At 38.4% G+C, this 16,313-nt stretch overlaps 2 protein-coding genes across 6 annotated transcripts in view; both read right to left on the bottom strand.

Moving 5' to 3' along the window:
* CACNA1G (calcium voltage-gated channel subunit alpha1 G) overlaps positions 1 to 16,313 on the bottom strand; it is a 393,060-nt gene that overhangs the window by 43,787 nt on the left and 332,960 nt on the right. For all 5 annotated transcript variants that reach the window (XM_070740004.1, XM_070740005.1, XM_070740007.1 and 2 more), the window contains exon 25: positions 2,621 to 2,772. In XM_070740004.1, coding sequence (XP_070596105.1) covers positions 2,621 to 2,772 — 152 coding nt within the window. The remainder of the gene's footprint in view (positions 1 to 2,620; positions 2,773 to 16,313) is intronic.
* ABCC3 (ATP binding cassette subfamily C member 3) overlaps positions 1 to 16,313 on the bottom strand; it is a 221,676-nt gene that overhangs the window by 201,419 nt on the left and 3,944 nt on the right. The window lies entirely within an intron of this gene.

Genomic DNA, 16,313 nt, shown 5'->3' with positions numbered 1-16,313 from the left:
AGGTTCTTGTGACCTGAAATCTGAGGGTCTTATGTGAGATTGGGTGAAGGAAATGTATTGGTGCAAAAGTGTCGAGAGATATCATGAGTGTTACAAGTCTTTTTTTTTTAAAAAACATCTTATTCCATTTAATCCCCACGGTGTATTTGTGTGATTAGGTGCATTACATTTATAGTGGATTTTGAACTGAGTTGTGTATGAAAGGTCAACATCTCAGAAAAAACTAGCTTCTTCCAGTTTTCCAGTGAGGGTTTCAATATCAGACTAATTCTGATAGTCTAATTGAGAAGAGAAGAGGTTGAGGCTTGTTGTGGCCATTTTTTATATTCTAAAATTGGAAATGCTTTTCACATATAGAGAGCCATAAATTAAATACAAGAAGATAAAAATTTGGCAGTGTTAGTTATCATCAGACAAAAATAGATTGTTGCAATAGTGAAGAATATACTGTATGTATTTCGGAGTTTGCCTGGTTCTTGATGTTGTCTGCCATTGATTTTTTTCCTTTTTGGCAGGCATTTCATTAACATGTTGACTGGTCTAATAATAAGTCATCTCTAAGAAGAAAAATTTAGAGAGCTTAGAGAGCTCCCCTACAGAACTAAGTAGATTAACACACCTTTTGCCTTAAATTTCACAACGTGGACAAAAACTTCAAAAGAATTGGATGCATCCTTCTGTATGTAGGTCTCCATAATGACACAGCATTCAAACATATAAGTGCTAAAGCTACTAGATATCGTGTGATTAAGAAGCAGAAAACTGGCTTTATTTGATGAGTGTCTTGAAGGTGTCTGAATGTGTAAAAAGTAACCAAATGTAGTGCTTCCTTGGGAAACATTTGCCTCAAGAACTAGGTTTGGCACAACCAATGTTCAATATCTTGACTGCTTCTATCTTAACAGCGATTAAAATCAAAGGAATAAATTCTGTGATTCAGCAAAGGAGCCAGTTATACAGAAACTGGCCCCCACTTTGGTCATTGGAGCTGTGATAGCCATCCGGTTGGATGTTTGATCTGGAGAGAAAGGGAATGGACTGAGTGACCTACACAGCACCTTCCAACTCCCATAAAATCACAAAAGGAGACCTTTAGAATTTCCCACTGAGATTTACCCATCAAGGAGAATTGAGATGTAAACCCAAGAAGACTTATTACCTAAGTTTTTAATCTTTGTTTAATTTTTCAGCATATTTATTCATTATTTTTTTTTAAAGTAACAGATTACTTAGATATCTGAAACCTGCAGCAGTTAATGGAAAGAATGCTGTTAGTACTGAAAAGCTTTGGGATTGAAAGGAATTACACAGAATGCTCAACTTTCAAGATAAAAGATACATAATAAAAGCCCTTCGTGAAAAGCAATCCTTATAGCTGCTGTAACACATTGTTTCATCTAGTTTGTAATATATGAAGGATATTGTATGTCCCCAACCCAGAGAAACCATGCTCCCTAGATGTTTTCCCGACCCCATAGGAATGCAGTTTATTTGATCTTCATGGATTTGGCTATGAATTGATTCCATCTGTAAATACTGTATGATGTAACTCTTGGAAAAAATATCAACATATATTTAAAAGTGCAGGCATGAGTGTGTGTGTATGTGTGTGTGTGCGCATACACATGCATACATCTGAGAGACAGAGTCAGAGAGAGAGAGAGACATGTAATATAATATGTAAGATGCTTTGTGAAAGTATGTATGTTCTCTGAGTCTAATAATGTATCATATTTAAATAAGATTCCATGGACATGTTGTGATTCACTAGCAGCCCATGCAGCTGCTAGTGGATCCCATCTGAGATGAGGCCGATGAGGTGATGGTCAAGCAGCCTGTGCAGCTGGCACTTGAGTCAGACAGTGAGGAAGCTGGCAAGGACTTGGATCCATAGGCAGAGGTTCAGCCATGGCCTTTGGAACCTCTAGCACCTCACAGCAGTGATGAGGAAGAAGATGAGGAGCCCCTTCTTATGTATGAGCACGCAGAGCTGACAAAAAGCAGGGATGGCTACTCAGGAGGAGGTCTCCTTGGGAGTAGGCTTGGGGCTAATTGGCCACTCCCCTAGCTTACCTAAGGAATGATAAAGATGGAAAAAACGCTGCAGGAAACAACTTGTTTGATAGTTAGTTCGATCGTGTGCCTCTTGTTTGGAAAACCTCTGCTCGGCTTATCTGTTCTGGCTTCTGTTTTGTGGACTGATTCCAGGCATCTTGCTAACCTTTGGAAGCTTCCTATGATATCCAGGACTAATTACTTATCTTTACTTTTATGACTGTATGGATTTATGCCAACTGTTAATGATGTATAATTAACAGCTGGTTTTTTCAAGAAGAGACTGCTTTAAGATTTATTTGTGTGTGAACACTACTAAGCCAGTTTATTTGTAGTGGTTAATCAATTAAGTATAAGTTTGAACTAACTGCATGTGTACTATGTTTTCTCTGGTCCATAGCTGGGGCAGAACAGGACACTATGTAGTTAAATAAGAGCTGATAACTCTCCATCAGCTTATCATGATAGTGAGTTCGCTACCAATTTTAATTAACAGAGGTGCAATTCTAATTCCTTCTAGCAATGATGCCAATATCCACCATTGACCAATACTCTTCTATCCTACCTTGGGCTGGTGGTAATGCTCCATGGCCATGGTGATGACATTGAGGCCAATCACCCCTGTGATGAATAAATCCAGATAATGGGTGGTGCACATTTGGTGAATCAGAAGTCGGAAGCGAGAATAATCAGAGTAGTATGGTTTACACTGTGCTTCTGAAAAGTAAAAAAGTAAAAAGCAGTTCAGAAGGCAATCCATTTTTCTTAGGGCCACATTCAGCACTGGTTTTCAGATTCATTTCTTCCCCCCACAGGGGTGTGGCAGGGCAAATATGTTTACAAACTACTGTAATTAATGCACAGCAAGGCAGTACAATCATATACCTGTTTGAGCAATTCCAATAACACATGCACAACAGCCAGAGTTCTGTGACTAGATATAAGGTGAGTGAAGAATAGTTTCATTTCAGCTATCAAAATATATATATTTTAAAAAGGATTACATTTTCTTTTTAATTGCTGTAGAAGAAAAAACCTAGCAGATTTGGAAGCGTGTGACCTATCTATTATACATAATAACAGCATCTCGAAGCATACTAGCATGCAATATTGAAAACCGTAAAAAAAACTCTTGAGATCCGAATTTGGGACAATTTGGAGATAATACATGAAGCCTTTTGACAATAGTAGAGGATAGTAATCTTGCATGTAGAGTTCATTCAATGCTGTGATGGAATGTTTGCATATCTGTGACATACATCTTCTGTTCTACAATGTCCAGATAACCTGGAACCTTGTATATGTCAAGCTTGTGCTTTACAGTGTAGCCAAGAACTTAGTGCACTTAAGACAGTGAACAGATAGAAGCATACTGTGTGGGGTAGCGTTTTAAAGTAAAATACTGAAACTTAAAAGGGATAAGGAGATACACATTTGTAAAATATCTGAAAAATTTAAAAAAGACACCTCGCAGAGCATTTCAAATTACATGCTTAAGGAGTAGAGAAAAAAAGTGGAAACACCCTGTTCTCAGTTTCAGGAAAACAGTTTTGTGTGGATGTTCAGAATTAAATGATCTTCCGTTTAAGGGCGATTGCTAAAATGCAGCCGTTCTGGTTAATCTCTGGTGTTTGGCTGCATCAGGGATGATATCTTTCTCTTTCGACCCTGAATGTTCCAGCAGATAAACTCATTATACATCTAATCTCTAATGAGGAAATGTCAAGTCTATAATTCAGGGCAATTTTCAAAGAGGCCTTATAATGCAACATTAAATGAAAAGGACTGTCTTGAAGATGTCAGAAATAATATTATGCCTGTGATTAAACGATCAACTGGTTATAAATGTGACTGAACCAAGGGAATTGAATAGTATTTAGCAACACTGAGCAAATGTAAGAATTCATTTGGGGTGGGGGAAGTATGGCTATTTTTGGTTATAAAGAAAAGCTGAATTTAGGAGTTAATAGTTTTGCATGTAGAAGTCATCTAGCTTGTCTCCTCCTCTCTCCTAAAATGTTGATGTTCTGATTCCCTCTTAGGGATTAATGGGACTCAGTGGTCCTTTCACATGGTAGGAGGATAGTCTTGTTTCTACCTGCCAACCTCAAGTAAATCATAGCTCCACATATAGAGAAGATCCCTCCATATAAATAAACGATTTGTGTTATCTTTCCATCTTATTTGATACAAAAGAATCAGATGTGCATGATACTTGTGAAGTTGTCAGTACTCATCACATTACATCAGGTTATGGCAGGACAAATATTTTTTCTCTAAGTAAAATGATTGTTTAGATACATAAGGGGCTGAATATAGGGTTATTTTTTCAAACAGGAATGACACTGCATATCTCTTACTTCTGTAGTGGGTTCTTAAACCTATTGCTACCGGTTTGCACACATGTTTGTGCGTGCGTCACTTCTGCACATGCACAGAAGCATCCTGGGTGGGTGGGCGGAGCCTCCCGCTGCTGCTGCTATCGGTTCACAGAACCAGGAGTAACCACTGTTTTATTTGCTGAAGAGAAAAAAAAATATTCTTGAGACTCTAATTTTTGGGAACTGACGAGAATTAAAGTCTTGTACTGTACTGTGTGAGTTTTCTTCAAATGACCCTAAATATTTGCACCAGTTTTTCAAAATAAGACACAGCAGAGATTACTTGCTGCTAGTCTATATGCTGTGTGATCCTGAATGCCATGTTATAATATGGACATTGAGACATATTATTATTAAGATGAATACATCAATACATTTCAAAAAAGAACAACAAAAAATCTAGACAGGTTGGTAGCTGGCTAAATCACAACTTTCATCAGAACTGTAACATTCTGCATAAATATCCATAAAAACGGAGATATCTCAATGGCATTATGCAAAACTCTGAAGAGGAAATTAACTAAAATATCTGAATAAAATTAAGTTATGAACTGGGGCCCTGGCTATGAACCAAGTTATAATTTCAAAGAAAAGCCCTATTCTAATTTTCTGATCTCTTATTGTTCAATGCTTATCCATAATTCACAGTCAGGCAGGGGAAAAATGTCACAATTTCTGTCTTTTCTTTGGGACAATTTATTTATGAATAATTGCACTGGCATCCAAGGGTTCAGCTCTGACTGGCAGATTAATTCCAAACAATAACAAAAGAGGCTGTTATAATATATAGCAGGGATTTATACTGAGATTGCAAATGTTACCTGCGTAGCAACAAAGCATGTGGTAGCATAATCTTATAAGCAGGGCTGCTCATTTCCCATTCCTTATGCTGTGGGTGAAGACAGACATTGTATTTAAATAAAGGCACAGGGAAGTTATTTCATTTGCAGGGCGAATTCAGTTTCACAGGATACACAACGTATATCATATTTTTCGGACCTTCCCCCCCCCCCCCAAAAGAGGGTGGAAATGTCAGTGTGCCTTATACACCGAATGCAGTCCTGAAGCCCCACTCCCCACCTCAGAGAGCTCCTGGGTGCTAGGGGTTGGCACCAGTGTTCCCTCTAATTTTTTTGGGGGGGGGGCGGAAAAGTATAGTGTCTGAGCGGCAGTCCCTTCGGGACTGGGCGGCACAAAAATAATAAATGAATAAATAAATAAACAAATAAACAAAACAAACAAATAAATAAAAAACCCACCCTGTTTTGCCTCACAGAATTTCAAAATAAAATACTGTACTCTGTGTCTATAACAGTGAGCTCATAATAGGGCAACTCTATCAATATCAAAATGCCACTTAAATAGTTGAGCTAGTTTCAAACTAGATTTTGATTTTCTTTCTCTCTTCCTTACTCCCATCCTTTTTCTTTCTCTTTTCCTTCCTCTCTTTTTTCTATCTGTTTCTCTCTCTTCCTCTCTCTCTCCTTCCCTCTCACTCTTTCCCTCTCGGCTTCTGGGCAGGTTTGGAAAACTCTGAGTTGATGATGATTTTTAAGTGAGCGATTGCTCACTGCACAGCTTAGAGGGAACTATGGTTGGCACCCATTTTTTTTCACAAAAATGGGGCAAGCAAAGGGTCTGGGCAGCCTGCAGAGAGCTCCTGTGGACTGGAGGAAGGCAAAAATGCCTCAATTTTTGTTAAAAAATGGGCGAAAAATAACTGAAGACATTTTTGCCATCCTCTAGCACTCAGGAGCTCCCTGCAAGCTTCCCAGACCACCTGCCCACCCAATTTTTGTGAAAAAACAGGCAAAATATGGCCCATTTTACCCCAAAATAGGTCTGTTTTTGCTTTCTAATTACCTCATCTAGCATGACTGGAGGAGGAATTCTGGGAATTGAAGTCCACTAGTCTTAAAACCCTTCAAGTTTGAAAGCTCCGGGGTTAGGGATTAGGGGCGCAAGAATAAATGATAATGAAAATGGTAATGATAATGGTAATGATAATGATAATGATAATGATAATGATAATAATTTATTAGATTTGTATGCTGCTCCTCTCCGCAGACTTGGGGTGGCTCACAACAACAATAGTAACAATATAACAAATCTAATATTAAAAAAACATCTAAAACCCATCGTTAAAAACCATACAACACAAGCAAGAGTATTTAAACTTGGCGAGTTAAAGGCTTGTGGACTTCAACTCCCATTCCTGAGCTGACATGACTAGAGGAGGAATTATGGCAGTTGATGTATACATCTTTGTAAAAAGTATTCTGCTACCCTGGTATTTTATTTAATAATATATTACTACACCATTTGGTTCAGAATACTTTTTTCCTTGTTTTCCATCTCTAAAATCAAGGTGCTTCTTATACTCAGTGCGGCTTATACTCTGACAGTGTGTATGTATATATGTGTGTGTGTATGTGTGTGTGTGTGTATAATCACTAGATCAATCGATCGATAAATAGATCGATCGATCAATCGATCGATAGTTCTGGAAATCTATCTAATCTAATCTAATCTAATCTAATCTAATCTATCTATCTATCTATCTATCTATCTATCTATCTATCTATCTATCTATCTATTGATCTATCATATGCTGAATCCAGGGGTGGGCAGCAGGCAGGGCGGGGTGGAATGCAATTCCGCTGACAGAAAGGAAGCTGCATGCACAGCTCCAGCTGACCAGCGGCAGTAACTTCCTGGATTACCGGTCTCAGCTTGGCTCCCCTTTTTTCCCCCTGCTGCTGCACGCTTCTCACTTTTTTCCTCTTTCCTCCTACCTGGCCTCAGACAAGCTTCCCTCTCTCCTGCCTGGCTCCCCTCCAGCCTCATGTGGTCATCTCCCAAGGCCAGGAGAGCTGCGCCCTGCCGAAGTGGTCTGGGCTGCAGTCTTTTTCCCTTGTGAAGCCCTCACTCTGCCCATAGCTGAGATGAAAAGGCATCGTGCGGCAATAACAGTTCACTTGAACGATGATGATCGTTCAAACCACTCCCACCTGATCACATGGCTGGCAAGCCACTCCCACCCGGTCACATGATCACCAAGCCACACCTACAAAATAAGCCACACCCACAGTGTGGCAGTAAAAATTTTGGCTGTCCATTACTGGATGAATCCCAGATCACTATCAGGCTTGCCTCTCCCATATGCCTCCTCAGGTGACAAGTTCACTTTATTTTATTTTCTTTCTCCATCCTCCCCCCCAAATGACATGTGTGTTTTAATCTGTTTTTCCATTCACTTTAAAAAAAGGAAAATGTTTTAAAACACTTGCAAAACAGTTTTGAATAAAGTAGGCTGGCATATATCAATGATAGCTTAGGCATTGGCAAATGGGGTTGATCCTATCAGCTTTGGATTTTCCCTTTGATACCCAAGGAGATTGGACTATCAATTCTCCAGATTTGGAGGGGTGGGGATGTACTTTGAAATGATAAAAGCAGCTTCTTGCATATCCCAACATCCCCCTTCTCCTCCAACACTTTGTTTAGTCTGTCTTCACCGTGTATTTGTAACTAATATCCTGCCCTGTGATTCAAGGGCATTCACTGTTATCTGTTTTTTTTAAAAGTTACAATTAGAATTATTTTGATAAATTTGTAATGCCGTAGCTTATTAAGGCTTCTGCATCTGCCAATAATGTTATTAATATGGTATTTAGTCAGCCCTGCTTCTAAATCTTGTTAACCATTAGCTTTGTCATATTTCACATTCCAATCATGCATATTAGTAGAAATTATACATTTTACCTTGCAAAAGCACCACACATAGTAACACCATGCTTCTTGTGGCTTTTAAATTAACAGCTCCTGATTTTAGGTGGGCAGGGAACCTTACTTCCAAATACCAATATTATTTCTTTTTAGGAGATATAAAGAAGCCAGAGGTATGGTTATTTGTAAATATTGGTACTTAGACATCTTTTAGATACCTTAAATCCATGCCCCCCTTTCAAAACAGCATTGTTAGTACCTGTACATATATGTCTTGGGAAATACAGACACCTGTTCAAATGATGAATCACACCAAATAACACAATATCACAAGTACTACTACAATACATTGGGATTAAGGATGACAGGATGCTGCAATTAGTCTGGAAGATTCTAGAAAAATTGAGATAGCATCCTGTCACTGAGAAACCAGTGGGGTGCTGTGTGTTTATATGTGTGTGGATAAAGGAGAGAAAAGGGAGGAAGGAAGATAAAATGATTGAGTAAGAACATGCATCAACTAGGAGATATCCGCCAAAAAGCCCACAATAAACACCAGATATTGGCAAATGACCAAAACAGGTTTTAAATCAAGCTGCTATATTATGGCCCAGAGGAAAGGGAATGGACAATGCATTGATTTAAACTCACCCTGATTCCGTCAAAAAGTAGAATCAGAACAAAGTTGCTTTTTCTATAAATAGCAAAGTATCTGCCCCGTAACCATTACCTGCAGTTGGTTTACAGATATCTATTCATGTTCCTAGCAGGTAATTTATCTGCTCAAATCATGTGGAGATCTATATGTCAATTCCGCCCCCCCCCCCAAATGTTTATTATTATTTTATTTAATGTTCACACCAGAGAGAAATGTTAAAATGTGATCATATTATCAATGATATATATCCCTGCTCCTATTACCTTAGCCTCCTTGTGACTGGAATATTTATGAATTAAATACATTTATATGGCCATCCAACTCACACATAGTACCAGTGGGAAAGCTCTCTTTTATTCATTATATAGCCTGAAGCCAGGAAAACTGATTCTTCTTTTTTTTTCTTCCCCATAAATTTTCTAGAATGATGCTGTGAAAAGATCTGGTGTGGCAGCTGTAACCAGCTGTCTAATAGCATTGGCATTTATATATCATTTTGAATGGCACCTGAAGTGACTGGTTGCTTAATGTTTCTCAGGCAGGGAGTTGAATGCTCCCTCAAGCTTTCATAGAATGGCAGAGAGGTCACAGGGAAGCAATATCACTAAGCAGCTGGATTTACAAACTGTCCAGGGAAAATTAAGTAGAAGGAGATGTGCATGGAAGGAACATTGACATTTAAAGAAGTAGATTTATTAGTCTTTTTAGTAAATGACATTTAAAAAAAAAGCAAAGTGGAAAATGGTTAAATTATTCCCATTGAGGTTTTTAGTTATAAGAGGCAGCATCTTCCAAAAACTGAAATATCCACTCCAAACCAGCAATCAACACAAAGAGATTATGCAAAGATAAGACATACTTCCCCACATGATACAACTACTTGCAAAATGCAAAAGCAAAAATAGCCAACCTGCATTTTCACGTACAAATTACTCATTTGAGTATGGAAAGTTTGAACAAGGTGATATAGCATTCCTTGTTTCCTTGCAACACACATGTTTAGATGCTGTCTATTCACAGTAATAAACACTGCCGATTACGTACGAGAACACTAATGCCAGCAAAGAAAACACCAAGTACTGCTTTGAAAATAATACATACAAAAGCCAAGAATTATGAGATTATTTCTGAGCCTGCCATGAAGAATGGCCCTGTTTGAACCCAACATGTTCAAAACTTAATGAAACACTCAAATATATACCTAAACATAACAATGATTATTTAACCACACTGAAATTGCACATCTATGAGATGTTTTCCCAATATCTGTCCAAAAGGAAACCCAAGATTAGCCTCCCACCCATACAGAGAATGTAGGTACACAAACACACTGAAATGAAATTTAGGGAATGGTAACGTTAAGGAGATTTAGGATTCAGTCAAACAAGCTGGGTCAATTTTAATTAAGTCAAAATACATGGACAAATGTCTTTTATTCTTTTTCATCGTTTTTCTCTCTCTTAGAGCTGCATTTCAGATGAACTTGGCACATCAGGTACAGTGATATAGGACACCCTACTTGAAGAGGCACTGTGCCCATTTAGCTGCCAGCATCATCAAGTAATTGACCAACCTGAAAAAGGTTCCCTGCTAATTGGTTATGGGCTGCTCAGCTCGTTTGTCAAATTCATGTTGTAAATCTTGGCTTTCCAAAGGTGTAAATTCTGAGCATGTCTTCTCATTTAGAACTGACAAGATGTTCATCTATGATAAGGAAAGCTTTGCCATATTTATTTTATTGTTATGTGTGTCTAAGCTGTTATCTGCTTCACTGGTGTTTGTTTGTTATTATTTTAATTGATTTAAATTGCATATTAGATGTTGTAATCCACCCAATTTCTTTTGGAGTGGGAGGCTGTAATACATCAAAATTATAAAATAGTACTCATGGTTGTCCTTCATATGACTAACACTCCGCCCTGAGTCCTTCGGGATTGGGCAGCATAGAAGTCAAATTAAATAAACAAATAAATAAACACTTGCTATGTCAACTCAATTCTAAGACAAGACCTCAAAAATGGACCAGGAAGATAAATCTTTTCCTATGTTCTTCTCAAGGCAGCATTAGTCCTCAAGCTAGTACATCAGTAGCCACTGACTACTTCCCAATTTTCTTCCTTGATACTGAACTGCATTATTATTTATTTCTGCTACAAGTTTTCATGTAAGCAAAGTAGCCATTAAGGTCAACTCCACAGCAAAGCACATGGTTGCTGGTTTCGGCACTTGTAAAATTCTCTTAAGAAATTTGGGAGGGAAAATGGCTAGTGATGGGCGAACCCAACGGTGTTCAGGTTCGGCAAGTTTGGACAAACTTCATGCAAAGTTCAGCTGAACCCGAACCCGAACAGTCTGTGGCACCAAAGCTCCGCCCCCGGAATCCCATCGTTTTTTATTTTAACAGATTTTTAATTTTAATTTATTTTATTTTTATGAAAAAGGACGCCGCAGCCGTGCCACAAGCAAAGGGAGGTCCTTTCACGTAAAAATAAAAAAAATATTTTTACATGAAAGGACCTCCCTTTGCTTGCGGCGCCGCTGCGGCATCCTTTTTCATAAAAATATTTTTTTTTAACATGAAAAGACCATGGAATCCAGGAAGTGATCACCTTGGCGTCCTTAGCAACCTGCCAGTATACGTGACGTCAAAGCTCCGCCCCCGGAATCTCTTTGTGGGATTCCCCAGCTCCTTTTGTGCCTCCCGACCAGCCTCCCGACCAGCCGACAGCTCCCCGGTGTTCGCCTTCCTCCGCCACCACCGGCACCCGGCTCCTCCTCCTCTTCTCAGCAGAGGACAGCCAGGTGGTGGCTTTTGCGGTGTTCGGCATGAACGCTGAACTGAAGCACAATTTTTTTAAAAAAATTTGGGTTTGGGTCTGGCATGCCGAACACCACAAAATTCGGTAAGGACCCGAATTGTGTGGGTTCGGTTCGCCCAACACTAAAAATGGCAAGAAATTGTTAGTAAATTTATATGAACTGGGGAAAAGTATTAAACTAAAATAATTTACAAGATTCAAAAGGTAGAGGTGGTTCTTTTTCTTCTAAACTTCAAACTGTATTGCAGAGCAAGCTGTTTTGTCATGATTAAGAACTTTGGCTCTTAGCCCCCCCCCCCCCCCCCCGGTTTAGGAGTTGGTACCCAGGGAGAATTTACTTTTTAAAGTGTGAAGATTGTGAATACAGTACTCCACTGTCACCTTCCTTCCATTGCTATCCAATGGGATCATTTTATACTTTCTCTGTCTGAATTTCTTCTCCAAATGTGTTGGGTAGGAGACAACTGGGGCTGGAAGGCAAGGCCTGGCTCTTGTTGTTCCCTCCCTCCATTGCCAGAGGAAAGAATTTTACCTCATAAGCATGGCCACCCCAGTTAGCATCCCTTCTTAGATATCCAGACTGTAGTCTAACTAACCATCTTAAGTCCATGTTTCAGTACATGGACTGGAACTGAGAAATTAGTCAGCAAACAGTCTATGAACCCTTCCTCTATATACAATGTCATATTATGACACAAGAGTATAAAGTTTTTTTATTATAACAATGAAACATGTGGCTTTGGTAATATTAGCCAGAGTCTTTCTTCCCATGCCTTATACATATTCCATGTACAGATACTATCCTTGCAGCCTCAGAGATAATGAAGAGGACTGATGGTCATAAGGTAGAATCAAATTTACTATCCTAACCTAATTTGAATATAAGGTATACCCAAGATATCTATAGGAAAAAGCAGTTAGGCCTGATTCGATTAGAAGTAGAGTGATTACATTAACCCCTTCCATGGTGGATTGATTCTATTGCTATGCTAGAAGAATTTAAGCAAATATAAACTGCCTTTTTCTAACGTGACGAACACTGGGTTCAGAAAGGCAAAAAAGGACTCTCCAATGGAGTGGTTCTCAAACTAGGGGTCGGGACCCCTTTGGGGGTCAAACGACATTTCACAGGGGTCACCTAAGACTCTGGGAAAAGACAAATTTCCCATGGTGTTAGGAACTAAAGCTTCTATTTTGGCGCCTTGGAACATATTTTTACAATCCAACTAATCAGGTGTTTACATTAGGGGTGTCCCTCTGACCTTCTTGCCAATCAGCTTCAAGCTCTGTTGGGAGAATTAGAGCTAGACTTATGATTGGGGATCACCACAACAAGAGGAACTGTATTAAGGGGTCGCGGCATTAGAAAGGTTGGGAACCACTGCTCCAGTGGTTAACCTTTCCTAAGGACAATGGGATTCTATTCTAGATTTTTAGAAGGACATTTAAATTTCCTTAAATTTTAGTGAGAGTGGGAGATGAGAACTGTGTTTCTTTCTCTTTTTCTCTCTCTGCTTCTCTCCAAAGTCCAGAAGAAGAAAAAAAGAGGAACATGCAGAGAACCTGGAGGAAAAGCATGGGTATTGCAAGCTATAAAAAATAATTATTTAGGAGAGGCAGAGCCTATCAGATCCACAAATTTTGTATAAAGGGCCAAGTTGTTTAAAAGTAGAACATTGCATGGCTGAGCATATAGAATAGCTCTAAAATAGATGACCCAGACATCATCCAAAAATCTCTTTCTGAAAACAGCAAAAGAGGACAATGTTTACGATGAGAAATAAAATGATGGGAAAACCAAGACAACATATAAATATCCCAAATTAATTGTGTCAGTGATAGGTCAAGCCTGTAGATGTTTACAACAAAACGAAGCATGCAGAGTAGAGAGTGAGCAAAGAAAGACCTTCCACTACACACGGTCTAGCGAGATGGCTCAAAGAACCCATGGCCAGCCGTTAAGTCACACAGCATGAAAAGTCACGTGAGACAAAGACGGCAAGGACATCCCAGTACCTGGCACTGCACTGGCTGAGCTGTCCATTATTACATCATCCAGCATTAGATCTAGAAGAACGAAAGGTCATTAAATCACCTGAGAGGACAGGAGGCAAACCCTTCACCCCACTTCCAGTGTTCACCACTATTATGGAAAAGCAAACCAAGATCCCAATGGCTAAGGAACGTCCTATGAGATATCTAATAGTTTAGAAGGAAGAATTGTGTAAATGCTGGAACACATTTCTACCCCATGGAAACAGCAATGGATTTTTTTCTGTTCAATGACCCACCAGAGCTTATAAACTGAACATATTATGGACTATCCTTTATATGGTGCCTCAGTTGACCTCATTCACTCTGTGCCAACCTTTCTGGAAGATGCCCACCTCAGGAGGCCTATATTAGATGGTCAGGATGCATCCTTTGCTTGATCCATTCCTGTCCCTACATCGTTGCAAACTCATTACTATTGGTTACCTTGCTACTCAGATTAAAATCTTCAAGATTGCTTTTGCGAGAGTGTATAAATAAATCATGTTAATTCTGTTAAATATTAGGGATAAAAATAGGGCTTTAGAAATTATTTAGACTAATGCAACTTGAAGATTTTTTCTTTTCTTTTCTGAAGCAGATATTCCCTCTTCCCATCAGTTAGCAGAATATAATTTTTTATCCGGTTCCTGAATCTACATCCAAATTACTGGAAAATTATACATAATCAGTATACATAATTTTTGCAAATTTTGTGAAGCACTTTACAACTCAAGGGAGAGAGAAAGCAAGAGAGATCTGTGCAAAAATCCATATATAAAGAAAAGGTGTGCACCTAAAACCACATTATATTAAAGATCATTGTTTCCAAATATTTTGTACATTAACTTTCACAAAGATGCATGTGAAACTTTTACATATGCAAATTTTATGTACCTTTCATTGCAAACAAATTCAGAAAAGAGACCAGATAAAGTTATAAATAGAAAAATATGATTATGAACATAAACAAATATGATAATTTGTCTACTTTGAGTGATACTTGAGGATCTTTTTAATTGGTGTTCATATGAGGTGCTTTCATTCCAGTAATACATGCCGTGGAAAGACAGAATACCTTTATCTTTGCATGATTTCTGCATTATGAACCTTGGAATTAATAATATGTGGCATAGGACAAAAATAATTTTCTCCACTGTGAGATAATGGTTAGCATCTACTGTCGTTACTTTTTAAAATTTATGTTATGTTTATACAAACTACTATTATCCTATAGATGTTTGACAAATAAATAAATAAATAAATAAATAATAATAACAACAACAATTATAATATATAGACCAAAAATAACCCCTAAAGCAAAGCAAAGCCAAACGCCCCCCCCAACCCAAATGAAATTACCCATAACAATAAGAAAGTTACAATTTTAAAAAAATCTCTTTGGTGAGAAAACGAAATTGGCTACGTAACTAACTTTAAAAACTGCTATAAAGTCTTATGCTGCCAGATAAAGGCAGAATGCACCAATTACCATTGTGGAGGAAAAGTTGTTAAACTCTACCTGAGCCTTCTATAAAGACTTAAAGACTTGAAAACTATCCCTTCCCAGAATAATCTAACAGGGAAGATTGTAACGATGAAGCTGTTAAAACCAACCTCTTCAATATGTTCTTCAGCTCAGTTTTTGTTGACAGCAATGGCTGCTGCCCCCTATTTCCTAGATGTACCATAAAAAATTGTAACGATTTACTACATATTGATTTCAAAGTAGATAACATTGAAACGGCACTAGGTAACTTAAAGCCATCTTTATCTATTGGCCCTGATGGATTGTGTGCTTTTCGTATTTTTCGGAGTATAAGATGCACCAGACTATAAGACACACCTTAGTTGTGGGGGAGGAAAACAAGGAAAAATGGCCTTTGCCTTCCAGCAATTTTTCGAACTGCAAACAGCACAGATAATATACATTGTTTGCTGTGTATTTCTGTGCATCTGTGCCTGACCCATAGAAATAGCAAAGAATTGCAAAATTGCAAAGAATAGCAAAAACTTCATTTTGTAATAAAGCAGTCTAAAATAAGTCTAATAATTTGAACATTCTATAGCCATTTATAGTTATTGACTTATCTCCTTGCACAAAAAAGCAAACAGCCAGTTTCAGCACAGTAATTCCCTCCAGTAATTTGCCTCCTCTAGTTTTAGTTTCACTTTCATTTTAGCAGGTAGGTTTGCTGGCAACTTCAATCAATCAGCTGAGTGTTGGGAGATAGATAATTATCTAATTATCTATCACTGATTATAATCAGTGGCTTGTGCTAATCAGGCTTTGCTGTTGTTTGCTGCGAGGAGATAAAATTGCTGGCAGGCAGAAACCAAAGTGTGGGGGTGGATGGGTAGGGCTACATTCTGTATATAAGACGCACACACATTTTACCCTCTTTTTTGGGGTGTGTGTAAAAAGGAGCATTTTATACTCTGAAAAAGCTTGCCATTGCCCTAGCTGAACCTTTATGTGCAATCTATGAGGTTTCTTTCAGAACCAGCTCTTGCCTGACTTATGATCATTAGCACGGTCATGCCTATTTTTAAAAAGGGAGACCTCTTTGCTGATGATGTAAAATTATTTAATACCACTGACCATGCTGCTGCCCTATAAAGCAACCTTGACTATGTGTC

The sequence above is a fragment of the Erythrolamprus reginae genome, chromosome 2 (genome assembly GCF_031021105.1).
Source record: "Erythrolamprus reginae isolate rEryReg1 chromosome 2, rEryReg1.hap1, whole genome shotgun sequence".
NCBI classification, from domain to species: Eukaryota; Metazoa; Chordata; class Lepidosauria; order Squamata; family Dipsadidae; genus Erythrolamprus; species Erythrolamprus reginae.
This window is presented reverse-complemented; position numbering and strand designations above follow the sequence as displayed.